Genomic DNA, 16520 nt, shown 5'->3' with positions numbered 1-16520 from the left:
AGTGCGATACAGCATCTTCATAGATTAGCGATTTGGAAGTTCTTGCAAATCTCAAATTATTCAGCTGCCTGTCAGCAATGAGTACAAATGTTTTTAAAGGGCACTGCATATAAGATCAGGTTGTATGCAGTCAGTCAGAGGAATGCATGAAACATGAATCACCATTCACTCTCTGCAAGAACACAGGAAATGCCATACTAGCTCAGGCTGCAGTTCCAGTTAGCGTTCCACCGTTAGTGGTAGGCCAGTGGCAGATGATTTTAAGGCAAGCACAACAATACCACACTTGGCATGTGTAAGCAGGGGAAAGCAGTTTTCCCACATCCAGCTATGAACAAAATTTAGGTACATCATATAGCGATTCCCCAACTGGAATTTGGCCAGTATGTTGGTAAATTAACGTGTCTTACCATCTATACTGTCAACACTCTTATTCTTGAGAAATTAATACAGAAGTAAGGAGTACCGAAACTGCTCAGGGCCTTGATTGTACATTTTACCTATATACCAGCATTTCTACAGGAATTGTCTCTTAGTACAAGGTATCACCTCTTTGGACTCTACAAAGGGATTCTACTGATACCTACTGTACTAAGTAGGAAGACACCTGGGTGCACAATACCAAGCTTCCCTTTTCAGATTAATCACAGTGAGGCACTAGTCATATGACAAAAGTGCCTAACCATAAGCAACTGCTTTACATCCATTTTCTTTACAGATGTTATACAGCCTGGGCTTACCTTCCATTGAATACTTGAAGAAGAGGTTGTTAACATTGGTCACTGTTTCCCCATCGTCCTCTTGACTTCTGAGGGTGTGGATTCTTTTAATTAAGTCTTTGATAACTTCATTGACTCCTTCAGAGTAAACAGCCACATCTTTGGGTTTCAAAATTTTTTGCCTCAGTACACTTCTCATTTTTAGCCATTGCTCTCCCTCCCTAGAAGAAATTATTAATGATGTCTAAACACAATCTTCTTTAATAATCATCAGCTGGGTAAGAGCTCTGCAATGAAACTGTTTACAGTTCTTCATGTCAAACAAAAGCAAGTGGTGAAATGAAAATTATGATATTTTATTCTGTATTTAGTGCACATCCTCATTAAATTTCAGTGTTGCAACACTTATGTACATGTGTAAGTTGATCTCTGGTTGCAGTGACAGAACTTGTCCACTCAGTGTTCTGAATCTGACAAGTGTCTCAGTATTAGTGGTTTAGTAGTAGCTAACAGAAGAAATTAGCAAAATTTTCTCATTAAAGTCACTTTACATAAATATTTGAATGGAGAGTCTGCAAAATTGCTTTTACCTTGAATTGGCGCTTAACTACCAAAGAAAGGTATCACACTGAGATTTGGCAAATCAACAATTACAGCTAGTAGCAAAAGTTCCATTACTGATCCATCATTTTCAGTTACCTTAATTCTAAACCTACAAAGTAATAGGATAGCAGACCTAGCTATAGAGAAGACAATTTGGCTGAGCTATGTACTGAAAGCTTTGAACTAAAGACTAAAAATCTGAATATGTAGCTTCATATGAGCAGAGTATTTGGGAACAGTGGTTTCAGGGATATCTTTCAATTCCTTGTGAGGACAGGCAATTCTCTTTTATGCATTCTTACTAAATTGCCAAGTAATTCCCATTAATTTTTTTCACCTGGAGCAATGCTGCTGCAAGGTACAAAAACTTAGTGGCCAGCAACAGAATTTAATCTCTTTAACAAACATTTTCTGACTCTCTCTTGATTTAAGATCTCATTTCACAAAGTATCAAGGAACTGTTAGTTTGACTCTGATCTGCAGCTTAAGAATTGAGTCTGCAGTGCAATACATAATGCCTTTTGCCACCGCGAAAGAAACAGGCGGTCCGTGACTCAGGAAATTTCCGTGTAAATAAACATCCTGTGTCATGGGGACTGTGAGTAGTTCCCAGTGGCAATTAACCACACCCACATGCACTGCCAGTTTATGCAAGCTATGAAGACAGAAAACTGTTCTAGAATCAGCCACATACAAAAATATCTGCATGGGGATGCACTACAGTGTGAGGGTACCATACAGTGACTTCTCTGCATTAATCTACTGAAAGGGCACTTTGGTGAACAATAAAGCTAAAGTCAACCTGAGCCAACAAAGTCCGCAGAGCACGCTGCCAGCTGGATGCAACAGTCTAGCTCTGAAGCAATAAAACTACATCTGTGCAGTGCTGTGCCAGAGTTAGTAAGCCCTTTTCTGTAATGCTGCTTCCAGGTAAGTGAGTCAGCTCAGACAACTGTAGTCGATACATATTCCCCAAGAGTGGTTTTATGCAAGGTGGCTTACTCCACATTCAAACTATGCATCCTTACCACCCCTTTGAAAATTTACAGCAGAAGAGACAATTCACCATAAATTCCTATTCTCTTCCCCCCACTACACACACAAATTTCCACACACAGAAAAGCCTGGATTCCCAGATGACCTGTGCAGTCCTTCAGCAAATCACTAAACTTTTACAAGAAAACAAAGGAAATGAAGGAGTAATAACACTTACGCAGAAATAAGTCCGGTGGCTCTCCCTCGTAAGTCTCTGTACTCCTGCCAGGATTCCATGTTAGCTCTTTGTGGTGCTCTACCTTCTGCTCGGAGGACTTGAGCAACCATATCTCGATCTGCAATGGATACAACAAACTGGGGACCAAAGTGAGACTTGAAGATCTTTCCATATTCCTGAGTGTGTTTTTGCTACAGTGTCACCAACAAAAAGAAACAAAGTAAAGCATTACTAAGGAAAAATATCACAAAAGGAAACCAACAATTCCTCATACAGCAAATCAATCTATCACGTCTAGAACTTGATCCCCAGCCTTCCAGTCAAGGAATGGTTTGAAATGTCAGGAGAAAGCATCTAAGCATTACTGTGAAATATTCACAAGGAAAACAGAGAGGTCACACTGTTCAGGACCTCTGACTGAAAAGATCCAAAGCTCCAAGGCACTAAGCGTGAGTGAAACCAAATACTGAGAAGATGAAAGGATTTGGGCACTTAAAAACACATCCCTTCAGATCAAACAGGTTAGAAATAATGTGTGAAAAAATTAAAATCATGGAGGTAAATAGGTGAAACTAACACAATAACACAAAGATATAATAATTTACTTTTAATGTCTTTTGTAAATAAAGACTTACTCTACCATTTTATTCTTTACAAAAAACTACTTTTAAGTTTCTCACACATAACCGAGGACAGTGATAGCATAGCAGCCTAGCAGAAAACTGTATTTTGGTACAGCTTCATCAGCAGTGAACTTTAGGATGACATATGTTAATTCTGCAAAAGGAAGGAAAAGTTCAGGTCTTATTCCTGCAGTGAGGTTTATTTAGTGGCTGATCCACAAGTTGTATGATTCAAGCTGGAGGCAAGCAACAAGCAATTAAGAGGACTAGGAAACATTAAATGACATATTTAAAAGAAAAAAAAACAAAACAAAACAAAACAAAAACCCACAAAAACCCAAAACAAAACAAAAACCCACACAACAGAACGACCAGGAGTTTTCCAGTAAAGCTGCACTATCACTGTCCCATGAAATCTCACTGACGATTTCAAACAAATTTAATTATTTAATTCTGACATGGTCATGAAATGAAACACTCGACTCCCATGAATTCACTTGGAGGAGAGTTACATCATCATTTTAGTGGGGAAAAAAAACCACCAAAAAAATGCAAAAGAATTGTTAAAGTGATATTATTACAACTTTGGACTTGAGAAAGTTTTAAATTTTAAAACCCTTATTTCAGGTTAAAGTAGCAAGACAAGTTAAACTGACCAAAGTTTTAACTTTGACGCTTTATCTGCATCTAATCCAAAGACATCTGTTGGCAGAGTTATGCTGATTACAAATCAAAGATGTTTGATATGACTACACTAGTGAAAGTCTAGGGTTGACCCAAGATTAACTTATGAGAAACCTTTCTTTAATCAGTCTTGGTTACAGAGATGAATTGTTTAATTGCCAACAATAAGTTTAAGACACATGAGTCACTCAGCATATGGTACCAAGTGCTTATAAAAGGAGTAACTCTTTTTGCCTAGTTTCCAAATAAAACAGGAGTTGTGCGGTTGTGGTCTCCATCAGTCTCCTCTCAACTACTTTTGGAACACAATGGTCAATTTCAGTCAAGTTCAACAGAGAGTTAAAGGTCTCCTGCAACTATATTGTTAATGTTTTAAAAAATCAGCATCTGGATTCAAATGAGACACACATATTAGTCACCCCGACATGGGAAATGCTACAGTAGGAACTCGGCTGTTTCTGCTTGGTCTGCTGCTAACCAAACACCACATGCAGACCAACATATGAACAAGCACTCCCAAACCCCAAAGTATCTCTTGACTTGGAGATAGTTCAGGGATATTGAAGCTGAACTCGGAGAGAACTGAGAGCACAAGTCTTTAAAGGAAAGTATGAGTTGGGAGATAAGTGCTGGAAAGAAAAGGCAGTGAAGAGGGTGGGATACACGTCACCAGTCACACAAAAACAGGTTCAACACATTTTGCTATTTATGGAGCAGCTTGTTTTTCCCACTGATGGTGAGTGAGGTTTACATGGGAGGATAAACTTCAAGAGAAACTAAATCAAGTGTCAAGCCATCCAATAAAATAAATGAAACATTAGTTTTAAACCAGAAACAGACATGGACAAGGTATTTGGCCATCTCTTGCTTTCAGCAGAATGATGTTCAGTGTACCAACTTCATGTTAAAAGAAATGCTCGGCATTTCTCTTCCATATTTTCTATCACAACATAGGTTTTCTTTCCCTTGTAATTCAAACCTTAAAAATATCACACTTCAGTGTCTCACATACCACTCTCACACCAGACATTCTTTCACACATCATAAATTCAAACTGCCAGCATCCAAGCCCTCCCCCCTCACCTTTCTTTTCTTCATACTTGCATAGCAGTGATGAGACAAAAGAGATCTAACCGCACCAAATTAAAAATACTTTCCTTTTGTCATAATTGCTGTAGGCATTACTGCTTTGGCCAGGACTAACTGGAATCATGTTACTGAGAACAGAACCTCCTTTGTGAAAAAGCGCTCAGCTTCCCTACCCCTTCTGCATATAGCGTACAAATATTTGTGTGCGCCGAAGGATATCGTTTAAGTAGCTGTGCTGGTTACCAAAGGGTTTCAGATTAATTCATTCCTGATGTTCACTGTATTGCTAAATTTAGCAGACTGTTATTAGTCCAGTTAATGCCTATTTGCATCCAGCATGTATGCAGACAGGGCATCCATGACTTGTAAAGTGACTTTTGAGACTCTGAACAGAATAAAAACTAGTATTATATTACAACTCCTCCTTATCCTTCCTCCCGCTTTCCTTTCCATGAATAACATTCATTAAAGAAGAAAATATCCATATCAGCTAGTAGTAGTGAAAAGCATATACTGTTTGGCCTTATACTCGTTTCAATATTTTGAATAATTTTCACTGTTTTGACAGTGAAGGAACTGGAATTCAATGGTAGTATTGGGTTTTTAGTGTTACCAGGCTATGGTGAGTGCCTCTCGAATTTCGTACAGCACCACAGAGGTAGAAGGAAAAAAAAGAAATACAATGCAACATAAAGCTTTAGCTATCGTGAAGTTTCATCTGCTTGTGTCTTGGTTAACAAGCAATTAAGTTGAGCAATTCATTGTTAGCAATCTAGTTTGGCTGGCATCAAACCAAGCATACACTGAGGAGCCCAAGTTTCTTTTTAGAAATCCTAATGGTAAATACAACAAAGCCAGACAAAACCAAGCAAATTACATGATTTTTTCCCCCCAGTTTCCTGCTTCTTTCTGGTGGTTTTAGGCCCTTTGTAAATCCTACCTTCTGAGTAGTTTTGATCTTCAAACCATTTACAGTTTTGCCCTGTTCTCCCTGGTTTCCTTTTTCTGTTTTTGCTTTCCTTTCTTTCAATATTTTTTTTTTTTTAATTTCAGTGATTTTTCAGGCAGCGAACCTCATGGGGCTGTCTGTGAACCCCTTCCTAGCGTTCTGGGAAAGGCCACTGAGAGGAGCGGACCAGCGCACGCCACATGGGAGGTACGGCCGGAGGTCCGCGCTGCGCTGGGAAGCGTTACGGACCCGCAGCCGCCGAAGGGCGAAACCCACGGACGGCTCCGCTCCCTCGGGCGCCAGCGCTCGCGTCAGGGTGCCGCGGGCTACGTGGGGAAAGGCCGCGGGAGATGCGCTGTGAGTCTTTAGGGATGAAACCCACATGTCTGGCCAAGGTACGGAACAAAAAAGTCACCTTTGGATAGAGGCAGCCTCTGGGTGCGGCAGCTGCCCGAGCCAGCGCGCAGGACCCACCGTGCGGAGCGAGGAGGCGCGCTGGCCCAGCCCGGCCGGGTCTCCGGCCACAGAGGGCGGCTCGCACCCCCGCCCGCGTCCCGGTTAATTCCACCGCCCCGCACCCCCGAGCTGCCGCACGCCGGGCAGGTGACAGCAGCCGCCCTCCCGCCGCCCACCCCGCCATCAGCCTCCCGCCGCCATCAGGCCCCGCTTCCCGCCTCCCCTCCCCCGCGCCGCCGCCGGCCGGTGGGGCCGCCAGGGGGGGGCTGCCCGCCCCCCGCGCCCCCCGGGAGCTTTCAAACCGCCCGCTCCTGCCGAAGGGAGGGGGCCGGCCAGCGCTGACGGCAGCGGGGCCAGGCGCGACTACCGCCCCCTCAGGGGACCTATATAGGCGAAGCGTATTTATGTAAGGGGAGGCCAGGGTAGGAGCGAGGGCTGGAGAGACAAAATGGTCTCTGGCCGCGGCGGAGCAGCGCCGGGCTGAGCCGACGGGAGGAGAGCGGCGGCAGCCCCCCGCACGGCAGGCGGCTGAGGCGGGGCGGCCCGGGGCGGCCCGGGGTGCCGGCACGGCCTCGCCTCGCCGCCAGCCGGGTGCCGCGCTCCGCCGCAAGCCCACGCTGCCCAGCGCCGCCCGCCGAACACGAGCCCCTCCGCCAGTGTGTGAAACACCCCGGCGGGGAAAGACGGGGCTCCCGCCCCTCCCCCCGGGCAAGGCACCTACCTACGAGTTCAGAACCCGCCTCAAGATGAGAAGGGGGGAGCCGAGGGGCCGGCGCGCCCCGGGCTCCTCGCCGAGACCGACCCGCTAACACCCCCGAGGGCTGCGGGGGGCGAGGGGGGGACCCCCAGCCGCGGCTCCTTCCCAGCGGCCGGGCGGTGACTGGCTGCGGTGCGGGCAGCCCGGTGGGCGAGCAGCGCTTTGTGGGGGGAGAAAGGGAAAGGCTGGGGTAACCCCGACGGGAACCGAGCATGAAATCACCCCGGTAAGCTGTACCTGGATCTCATGGATGCGGCCGAAGCCGTCCTTCCAGAAGAACTCGTAGAGATTGTAGAGGGTGTTGGGTCCGGGCATTTCTTGCAGGCTCTTGACCCTGCCAAGCCGGTGCGGTGCGGGCTCCCGCAGCTCCCGGGCCGGCCCCCGCAGCTCCCCGGCGCGCCCCGGCGCTGCCACCGCCGCCTCGCCTTTGTTCCCCGCCGCCGCGGGCGGGTTGTTCCGCACCTCCAGGGACGGGCTGCTGCAAAGTTTGGGCAGCTGGTGAAACCTGCTGGCAAAAACCGCGTGGTAAAAGTAAGTTCTCTCAGATTCAAGCGTCTGCTTGCCCTTCATCGTCAAAACTCTCGTGAAGAAAGACATGTCGCTCAATTTCAGAAGGGTCCACTTTGCTCCTGCAGCTGCTTGTTGCTTGGTTGCTCTTCCTTCGCTGCCTGCTTTAACTTGTACAAGCAGCACTTCTCCAAACTTAACTGCATGAGCATCAGTTTACACAGACCATTATTTAACGCTCCCTCCCCTAGGGCTGGAAAAGGGGGGTGGGTCTGGGATGAGACTTGAATAGAACGAACCTATTATTTTGTATAATTCAAATCAGATAAATTCACCCATTAAGCATGCGGCCAAAGTTTAGATTTTCCCTCTTTCCCCCAATGGTTTGGCAAAAAGCTCACAGAAGGATTACCCCATCTTTCTCCTTCATTAAAAAAGGTGAGTTTGGGGCTGTTTTTTTCCTGTGGTGTTAAAAAATTCCCATATGTTAGAAAATACCCTATTTTCTGCCAGAAGTTCTCTTGGTACCGGTCATCATCCTGTAACATATACAGAAAACATTTCTGCTTCCACATACAAACTGCAATGGTTTTACATCGTAACCTCACAAACACAGTTCCTGTAAATTACAGTATCCAGGGATGTCATTCGTATTGCAGAATGTTTTATCTTTTGGACAGGATATACTCCATAAGCAGCTTCTGTCAACTTTTGTAGAAAATAACCAGTGCCCTGCAACTGCATAGTGTTACATCACAGCTTTCCCTCCATTTGGCTGCGTAGAACTATGGTCACACACAGAAAACTTGAGCTCCAACCTGTACATCTGTTCGTTTTGCAGTTTCAAAAGCATTTGTGCTGTCTTCATATGCATTTCTGTGTAATTTTGAAGGTGTTAGCGATAATCTTTAAAATGTTGATCAGTTTCAGAAATGTTGAAGAGACCACCTTAGTTGTAACTGAATCAGAAGCTGAGGTGAAACTTGAGGACGGTGGAAAGTCTCAAAGAAGATCCATATTTCCAGAACTTAGTTATGAATAAACTGCTTGAAAAGTCAGTCTAGTGAGCTTCAAAGTTATTTGTCTCTGTTTTTCCTCTGTTCATTTTTCTACATTTATGTTTTTGAGGCTGCAATCCAATTAAGATTTGTGTACATGCTTAATTTTACCACTGATAACTCCACTGAAATAAATCTACCTCTGCAGTGAGACAGATGCATCAGTATTTGTAGATACAGCAGTAAATATTACAGGAATCAAAGGCAGATGGTAAATAGTCTTATAATCTGTTAAATACATATTGGCTTACGCTAAAATAATGTCTTTAAAATGGGCTTCATCATACTTGAAAGGGTCCAGAGATCAGCCACAGAAAAAATTAGAAGTTGTCTTTTTTTTTTTTTAATGAAATAAGGAGCAGGTCAGGAGAATTATTTCACCTATGAAAGAGAACTACCAGGATCCTGACAACAGCCTAGAGATGTGTGCATGTGTTGTTAAAAAAAAAATGCATGTCATAGAGAGAAGTCAGAAAATAATGAGCTTTCCAGCTACAGATTTCTTGGTTACATTTTCAGGTAGCCTTGCTATTTCACATATTTTTGGGATATCTCAGATATTTCGGATAGCCAAAGTGTCTCAGGAGGTTATGCTATCACTGAATTTTGTAAGAACAGGTTTGAGAAACATCTGTCAGGCACATCTGGGCATATCACTGTTTAGGTTACCTCTGGAGTTTCCCTCCTCCTCCTCCATTTCTACATGGTGTAGCTGCATTATTTCTTTAATATTTATCTAAAAATACTTTGAGAGAGACAGTTACCTATAAACTAAATACTTACTGGGAAAAATATGAAAACAAGCTGGCGAGTGTGATATTCAGAACAAGTTTATCATTGTAAGTAAATGAAAGACTAGTTCCGTGTCTCTGTTAGGGACAGCGGAGGACAAGAACAACAAGGAATATCATCAACAAGAGCAAGCAGATGCACTATGAGATGTCTGCAGGAGGATTTAGAAACAGAACATTCATTTATTTAACAGGAAAGATGGACACAAGTCCTAGAATATGCAAAGAACAATCCAAATGTCTAAATTGTCCACACTGTCTAAATTACGTTTGTCATATTCCACAAAAAATAACCACAAAAATTTAAAGGTATAGAACAACAGATGTCCCTAGATTATAAGTCAACAAATAGAAGGAAAGAACAGGGATTCACTTTGTAATGAGCACCAGTATCATCCCTTAGCTATATATATTAAAGGTTTATCAGGATTTTAAAAAAAAATAATCGTGATCTCAGTACTAATACTTTGAAAATTAGTCTTTTTTCAGATTTATGCAGTAATTCTCCAGCTTTAAAATAATACTCATTTTGTAATTTCTAGGTCAATGGAGGGAATATATGCACCCTTCCTAAAGACTGCTGTTCATACAGCCATCAGTACGGTAGGGTTTTTTTATTATTTTAAAGTCATACACCATTAAGATAGTGTAAAGTACGTATGTCTGCTTCTATGAATATGCTAGTGAGATAAACTCAGATACATTATGCTGTAAAGGCTACAGTTTTGCAACTGGTAGTAGCTTTCTCTGGTTGTACATTTTTGCAGTTAACTCCATATTTGGACATTCACTCTTTTACAACCGTTACCTCTTTTCCATGAAAATCATTGTAGGAGAGGGTGTTTCTAGCCAAGGTACTTGAAAAAGAGTTTCACAAATTTTGCCTTGCAAGTACATTGCCAGAACAGTACCTGTCTTCCCTCTGAGGCATTTCTGGAGGCAGTAGTAGTCCCATCATAGGAATTGAGTTGTATAACCCCACTTTCACAGTCTTCTAGGTTATTTGCTTATTGTTACATTATTTTTTTTTTGTTCGTTTGTTTGCACTAAAGTGGTCTGAAACACAGATCCCATTTAAAATAAACAGGTAAACACTCACAGAATACGCAATTTCAGTAAAACAGGGAGCTGAAGGCAGCACTAATCATCCATGTGCCATTCACTTCGGGAGACACTAAACCCACAGAACTTGCGTACAATGTGCAAGGCAGCAATACAGGACAGAGACAGTGCTGTGTTAGGATTTTAATATTATAAAGCAGAGCTGTCTTTCCTTTAATTGCAGCCAAGGCAGCTATGCTCCTTTACATCTATAGCGTCTCTGGAGGATTATTCATGACACAATTTCTGCCTTGCCAAGCTGTTCTTTAAATAGTTACCTGGCTCACTAATGTATCCTCCAATGTAATGGCTACCTGTATACATTTACATATTCTCTATTTACTTGCTCACCTGGTGTGGCATGTAAAACTGCTGCAGACGATCAGATCTCATTACTGGCTACCCTCAGCAAATCTTCAATATTAATCAAACATTCTATGATTACCAGTTATCAAGTTCGTATGTGCATCTTACACAATCACAGTAAAGCCAATTACAGGGGAAAATTCTAGCTATCCATTGTGCAGTCTTTGGAGGATTTTGATGCTCTCTCTGCTGTCTGGATAGACTTTGTTGTTGTTGTTAAGATACCACTCAGCAATGGAAAGTCTAAGACTGTTTCTTCTATTATTCACACACAAATATTTATTCATGCAAAAAAAAAGCCCAAACAAAAATAGCAGGAAAAACTCGAAAGTACATAATTAACTTTGAATGAGATTTTATGCTTAACATCTGTCTGGTTTTAAAGAAAAGGTGGAATGTATGTGCCATTTGAGAAAGGAGTCATAGTCAGGGAGCGCCTGTGAGACACCTCCATTACTACCTACTATCTTGTATTTTTATTAGAAAGTGCCATCAGTGTTTTACAAACAACACTAAAACCGCCCCATTCTGAAGAACTTCCAGAGTAGGTTAGAGGCAACAGCTGAGTTTAACAGAGAGAAATAAACGAAGAAAGCACAATGTAGCAATGCGTTAATGATGAAAACTGCCTAATTTCTTGGATATAACAGCAGGAGGATTTAAAGGGGAACAAGGATGCTGTTCTGCAAATCTGTATAAAGACAGGCTTCCTTGTACAAAAGGAGATATGAGTGGATTGACAGCCACAGAAATACAATTTTTATGTAGTGCAGGTGGTGGACCAGTAGTAGGACCGAGGACCAGTGGGCTTAAAAGGCTGGCATGCTGTAGTTTGTCGTGAGTAACAGATGACAGAAGGGTCACAAAACAGATTATCAAGTAACCCTCTTTTAACGGTTCAAAAATATTTGTAACAGGTATTTCTAGAAGGTTTGTTAGATGGAGTAGAAATGGAGAACCACTAACAGATGCAAGCTCAGGTACACTACTACAGCATTACCATACAATAATTATCAATAATACTATAGTAACCCATCAGTGTAGATACAAGTTTGTTTTTCTAGGTAAACTATAGAAAAAGAATACCCCAGACAACAATAGCTAAATTACATGGTGGTTAAATAGCCAAATACAGGAAGAGAGTATTTATGAACATGAATGAATACATGTGGGCTACCGCAGTATGGAAGTGTAATTAAATTATTTGCTTCTCTTTGCTGTGCCAGATCGTAATTGCGTGGCTCTGTTTGACTTTCAAGTTACTCATTAATGGATGTATATGCCACTAAGGTTGCTGCTTTACTGACACACGTAGCATCCTTACTGTTGCAGAATCTGAGTCGGAGGTCAAACTTGCAAACTGCAGCACATTAAATAATCAACAACATGAGTAAACCCCAAAATTTATGCTACAAGAGATAGATGAAGCTGAAATAACAGTTTCACAGAGTAGACTTGAAAAAGAGAAAGCAAGAGCCAAGGAAAGAAACCAAAAAGCATTTGAAAGCACAGCAGAGGGGTTTACATTGTGAAAGGTTTAGGGTGTAACAAACTGGTGGAGGATCCCATTTTCCTCCCAAATATAATCACAGAATTGTTTCAGGCAATAGAAGTCCAGTAGCATTGCCACAGAATTCCAAGGAATAATGACGAGTGTAGTAGCCGTGATATAAAGCCTCCTTCCAACCCACATAAAACAACCAAACTGTAAAGAAGGGAGAAGTTATGCCACCAGCACTAGCCAATCAAAACACATTTAGGTGACTTGGAAGATAAATATTTTCTTCTACAAAATTCCATAATTTGTTGGATGTCTTAACACTGACTCGAAAGCACACTCCCAGATCTTTAAATTTAAACAATGACGTTTCTCCTACCTTGTCGGTCTGCTGAGTTTGAAAAATTGTTTTATGTAACGAGTCAGTCTGGACTTTTGTTATTTCAAACAAGTTGGTGCACATGCCCCTTCACAGCCAAAGTGCTTAAATTTTAGTTAACTTTTGGTATGTAACAGGATCACAGTATAAACTAAACCTGAGTATCAATAATTTAGATTATGTATTATTTTTGGATGTCTCCAAATCCACAGTCATACTGTTCTCTCAGTCTAGACCCCCTAGTGGGGTCATATTAATTGTACTTTGTTACCTTCACTTAGTTATTTCTAAATCCAATTTAAACTTGCCCTCCTCTTTGCATGAACTCTGACAAAGTTCACTTGAGGCTTTCTTTCTGTCCTAACAACATCGGTATTCAGAGTCAGTGACTACAATATCATCTTACCAGGACCTCTGTTTTCTTAGAGTTATTCTCACTGTTTAACAGTCTTGTTAATATCTGGCTTGTAATTATTTGAACATTATTTTATGATATACAGTATAACAATTATTATACCGTATGTTTATGTATTTAAATAGCTATTGCACCTACAACTATAATTTATGGAAGTAAAAGAGATTTGATTGGAGGCATTTAACTTTGCCCAAGTAATTACCTTCCGCTAAGACTGTACAGATAGGCTCTCCAGAACATTTGCAAGGAAGAAAAGCTGAAAAATAAGTGCTGAAATGTCAGAAGGGTAAGCAAAATTTCTCAGCGTTGTTTGAAACATCTCTTCACTGAAAAAGTCATAGTGTTAGTGGTAATTTTTGCCTTTTCTGACTTCCCTCAAATCCATCTTCTGAAAGATCTTTTCAAGTTGTGAAGTTACTCCTTTGGAATTTTCAATGCTTTCTAAATTCCCATGCTTCTTGCTGAAAAGGGGACAAATTTGAAACTAACAGGTTATGAGGTGAGAACAGAACTTACAGGTAATTTGCTATTGAAGCTGCTTTGGTTTAAAAGAAAAATGAAAACTGCTTCTCTGCCTTTGATTTCATCTACTATATGACAACAATTGAAATCCTAATCAAATATTGTACAAAAAGAAGATACTTAAATCAGAGCAAGCTAGCCACTCCCAGGTGTTGATAGCACTGTGCCTCATTTACCGTTCAATGCTTAACAAAACCCCCATGAACCAACTGCAACAAAGAAAGAATTCAGCTCTACTTGTAGAATTTCTGTAGTAGATTTAGATCCTTATCCAACGCCTCTTACTGTGTGCCACATTAAGTTATTCCAAGAACCACTTGCCTTGAAGTCCCAAGTTTTTAAAGACACTAGAAAAAAGGCACTACTAGAAATTATAACCATCAGGAGGGCATAAGGAACCAGAGAAATAGAAACTGGGGGTAGTTTAATGCTTTGCTGAGCTGTAATGCTGCTGGAATTGCCACCCCAATGTCACTGTGCCTTTCTAGTCTAGAAGACCATCTTAATGAGTAACAACAGTATCCTTCAAGCATTAATCCCTTCACAGACACTTGCTGGTTTGCCATGAGGAGGAAGAGCAAAAATCCTCAACTTTCAGTCTTGTAGCCTAGTAGAAACACACAGAACTTTTAAAAAATGACAGTTCCTCAAGATTAAGCTTCCTCAGTATGGAATTCAGCTTAATCAAGGAGGTGGCCACGGAGCAGAGTAAAAGCTTTTATTTCACTGAGGAAACCTGAATTATGTCCAAGAAAATGGCACCTCCTGTCCACAGACTTCCAAGAAATAATGCACTTACCCCAAAGTTCATCCATCTCTGCTATCGCTCATGGTCTGAAACATGGTTCTGCCACACTAACCTCTTATTTTGCCACCAGTTTAGCAAAAGCCCTATGGCAAACAAAACCTTTCTGGGTAATCATTTAGCTATCCCCGTTCACTTGCAAGACGTCTGGATCCATGAACTGTACTGCACCTTGCTGCTGCTAGGAAACATGCAGTGTTGTGCAAGCTTATTCCCGCAGGGATAAAGGCAGCATCTCGGAAAGGTTTGTATGCAGCGGTGCAATGGCAGAAAGCAAGATTTTCTTCATGTGCACCACTTTCAAGGCAAACATGGAGCTTTCAGCCCTGTTGTTTCCAGTCTGCTTAGCAAGGAACCTCATTATCCGTTTGTGCAAGAGAAGCATTGTCTGACAAGAACGTCTGATAAAGTGCACGAGGACCTGACCGCACTCCAAGAGCTGGGTCCCGTTCTCTGGATTCCAGCTGCAGGGCAGCAAGAGCCCACCACGCACTGTCTGGTCACGGTGAAGCATTACTGTTGCAGCCTACGATACTGCTTCAAATAAAGACACCTGCCTGACAAAATACAGTGCTATGTTTTGTGACTGAAGAAGGCAATTTAGTCTCCCAGAGGGCTAGGATTTGTAGACTAATTCCAGAGCAGTCCGTTGCGACCACTGGGTGAGGAGCACTGCTGGACTGCGGGAGCAGCGAGGGGCCAGTACAACAAAGGCCTGAGGAACCAGCAGCGTTTCCCAGCGATTGACCCATCTGGAAAGCAATCTGACTGACCATATTCCAGTACAGATGCTACCATGCACAGCAGCAACTGTTCTGTACAGAGTAAATGCATACCAGTGTGCCACTCACAGCTACAGGCTGGAGTAATAGCACTTCATTTTAATTACTGCAGTAATCATATCCAAGTAATTACATCTAGTTTGAATACCAACACACCATTACTGAAGCATGGAGTCATTCTTACCTCGTAGAATTATTATGCTTTACTCGATGCTGAAAGTACTGCGTCCCACACAGACCTCCTAGAAGAATAAGATTAGTCATCATAGCCAAGGTTTACTACATAAGAACTGAGTGCTGTCCTAAATCCAGCTATTACTAGCGCCACAGTTACAAACACCAGTATTACTATTAAGCCATTCCCAGATTTAGTGGAGTTTTTTGTTGAGGGGTTTGGGGTTTTTTCAAGCTTATCAAGACTACAGAATAGTCCCAAAGCAATTCATAAAGTATGTTAGAGAGAATTATGGAGAGGGACACTGGGTGACTTAACTATTCCACTATCGCAGACCCCTCCCATTATACTAAGTTATAATTTTTCTACTAACTGTTAACACAAGAGCTGGTCTGAACTACTGTTAGAAGTAAATAATGCTTTACAAACTGTGGAGAGGAAATCAGCACCGGAATATTGCACATTATTCTCTTCAACATAAGCCACTCAAGCACTGCCATGGCTGGTCCTAGTCTGTGAGGCAGAAGACTCAGAACAAGAGGAACCATGCATTATGGGGTAGGTCTCTCAGTCTAAACAAAGTTTAAACCGAACCAGAGCAGTTCCACTTTCAAAATTACCGATTCTGATACAGAGACTGAAAACACGCACCGTGTGTTCTGAATATGCTTCCAATATTTCTGTATTGTTGCTTCTGAATTTATGCTAATAAGAAACAGAATCAGTATTTTTCTGAAGCATATTAGTCATAAAATCAGGATAGCTCTACAATACATACTCCTTTCAGTACATTAAAGATTCATATTAATCTATTTTGAACCAACAGACCAAGATCAATGTTATTTCATAGGCTGTTCCTAAAGATCTACAAACTCTCAGCAAAAAAAGGACTCACAATACAATACCAAGTACCATAACCATTACAATATTATGAAGATGTTATTTAAAAAGCATTCTTCTGCCATAAGCCACCACCACCTTTCCTCAAATTTTCTAGAAATACACTGCAGTCTTCATTAAGAACCTCC

At 41.8% G+C, this 16520-nt stretch overlaps 1 protein-coding gene across 2 annotated transcripts in view; it reads right to left on the bottom strand.

The window, feature by feature from the left end:
* The window catches only part of CYP27C1 (cytochrome P450 family 27 subfamily C member 1), a 33012-nt gene extending 16517 nt beyond the window's left edge, over window positions 1-16495 (bottom strand). For both annotated transcript variants that reach the window (XM_080398728.1, XM_080398729.1), the window contains exons 1-3: window positions 7331-16495; window positions 2536-2726; window positions 741-940 (exon numbers count right to left, since the gene is read on the bottom strand). In XM_080398728.1, coding sequence (XP_080254854.1) covers window positions 741-940; window positions 2536-2726; window positions 7331-7690 — 751 coding nt within the window. In that variant the 5' untranslated portion in view covers window positions 7691-16495. The remainder of the gene's footprint in view (window positions 1-740; window positions 941-2535; window positions 2727-7330) is intronic.
* Between the last annotated feature and the right edge of the window lie 25 nt (window positions 16496-16520).

Source organism: Falco punctatus (assembly GCF_963210335.1).
Source record: "Falco punctatus genome assembly, chromosome: 8".
NCBI lineage: Eukaryota > Metazoa > Chordata > Aves > Falconiformes > Falconidae > Falco > Falco punctatus.
Note: the sequence above shows the minus strand (reverse complement) of the source record. Positions and strands in the feature narration are given on the sequence as shown.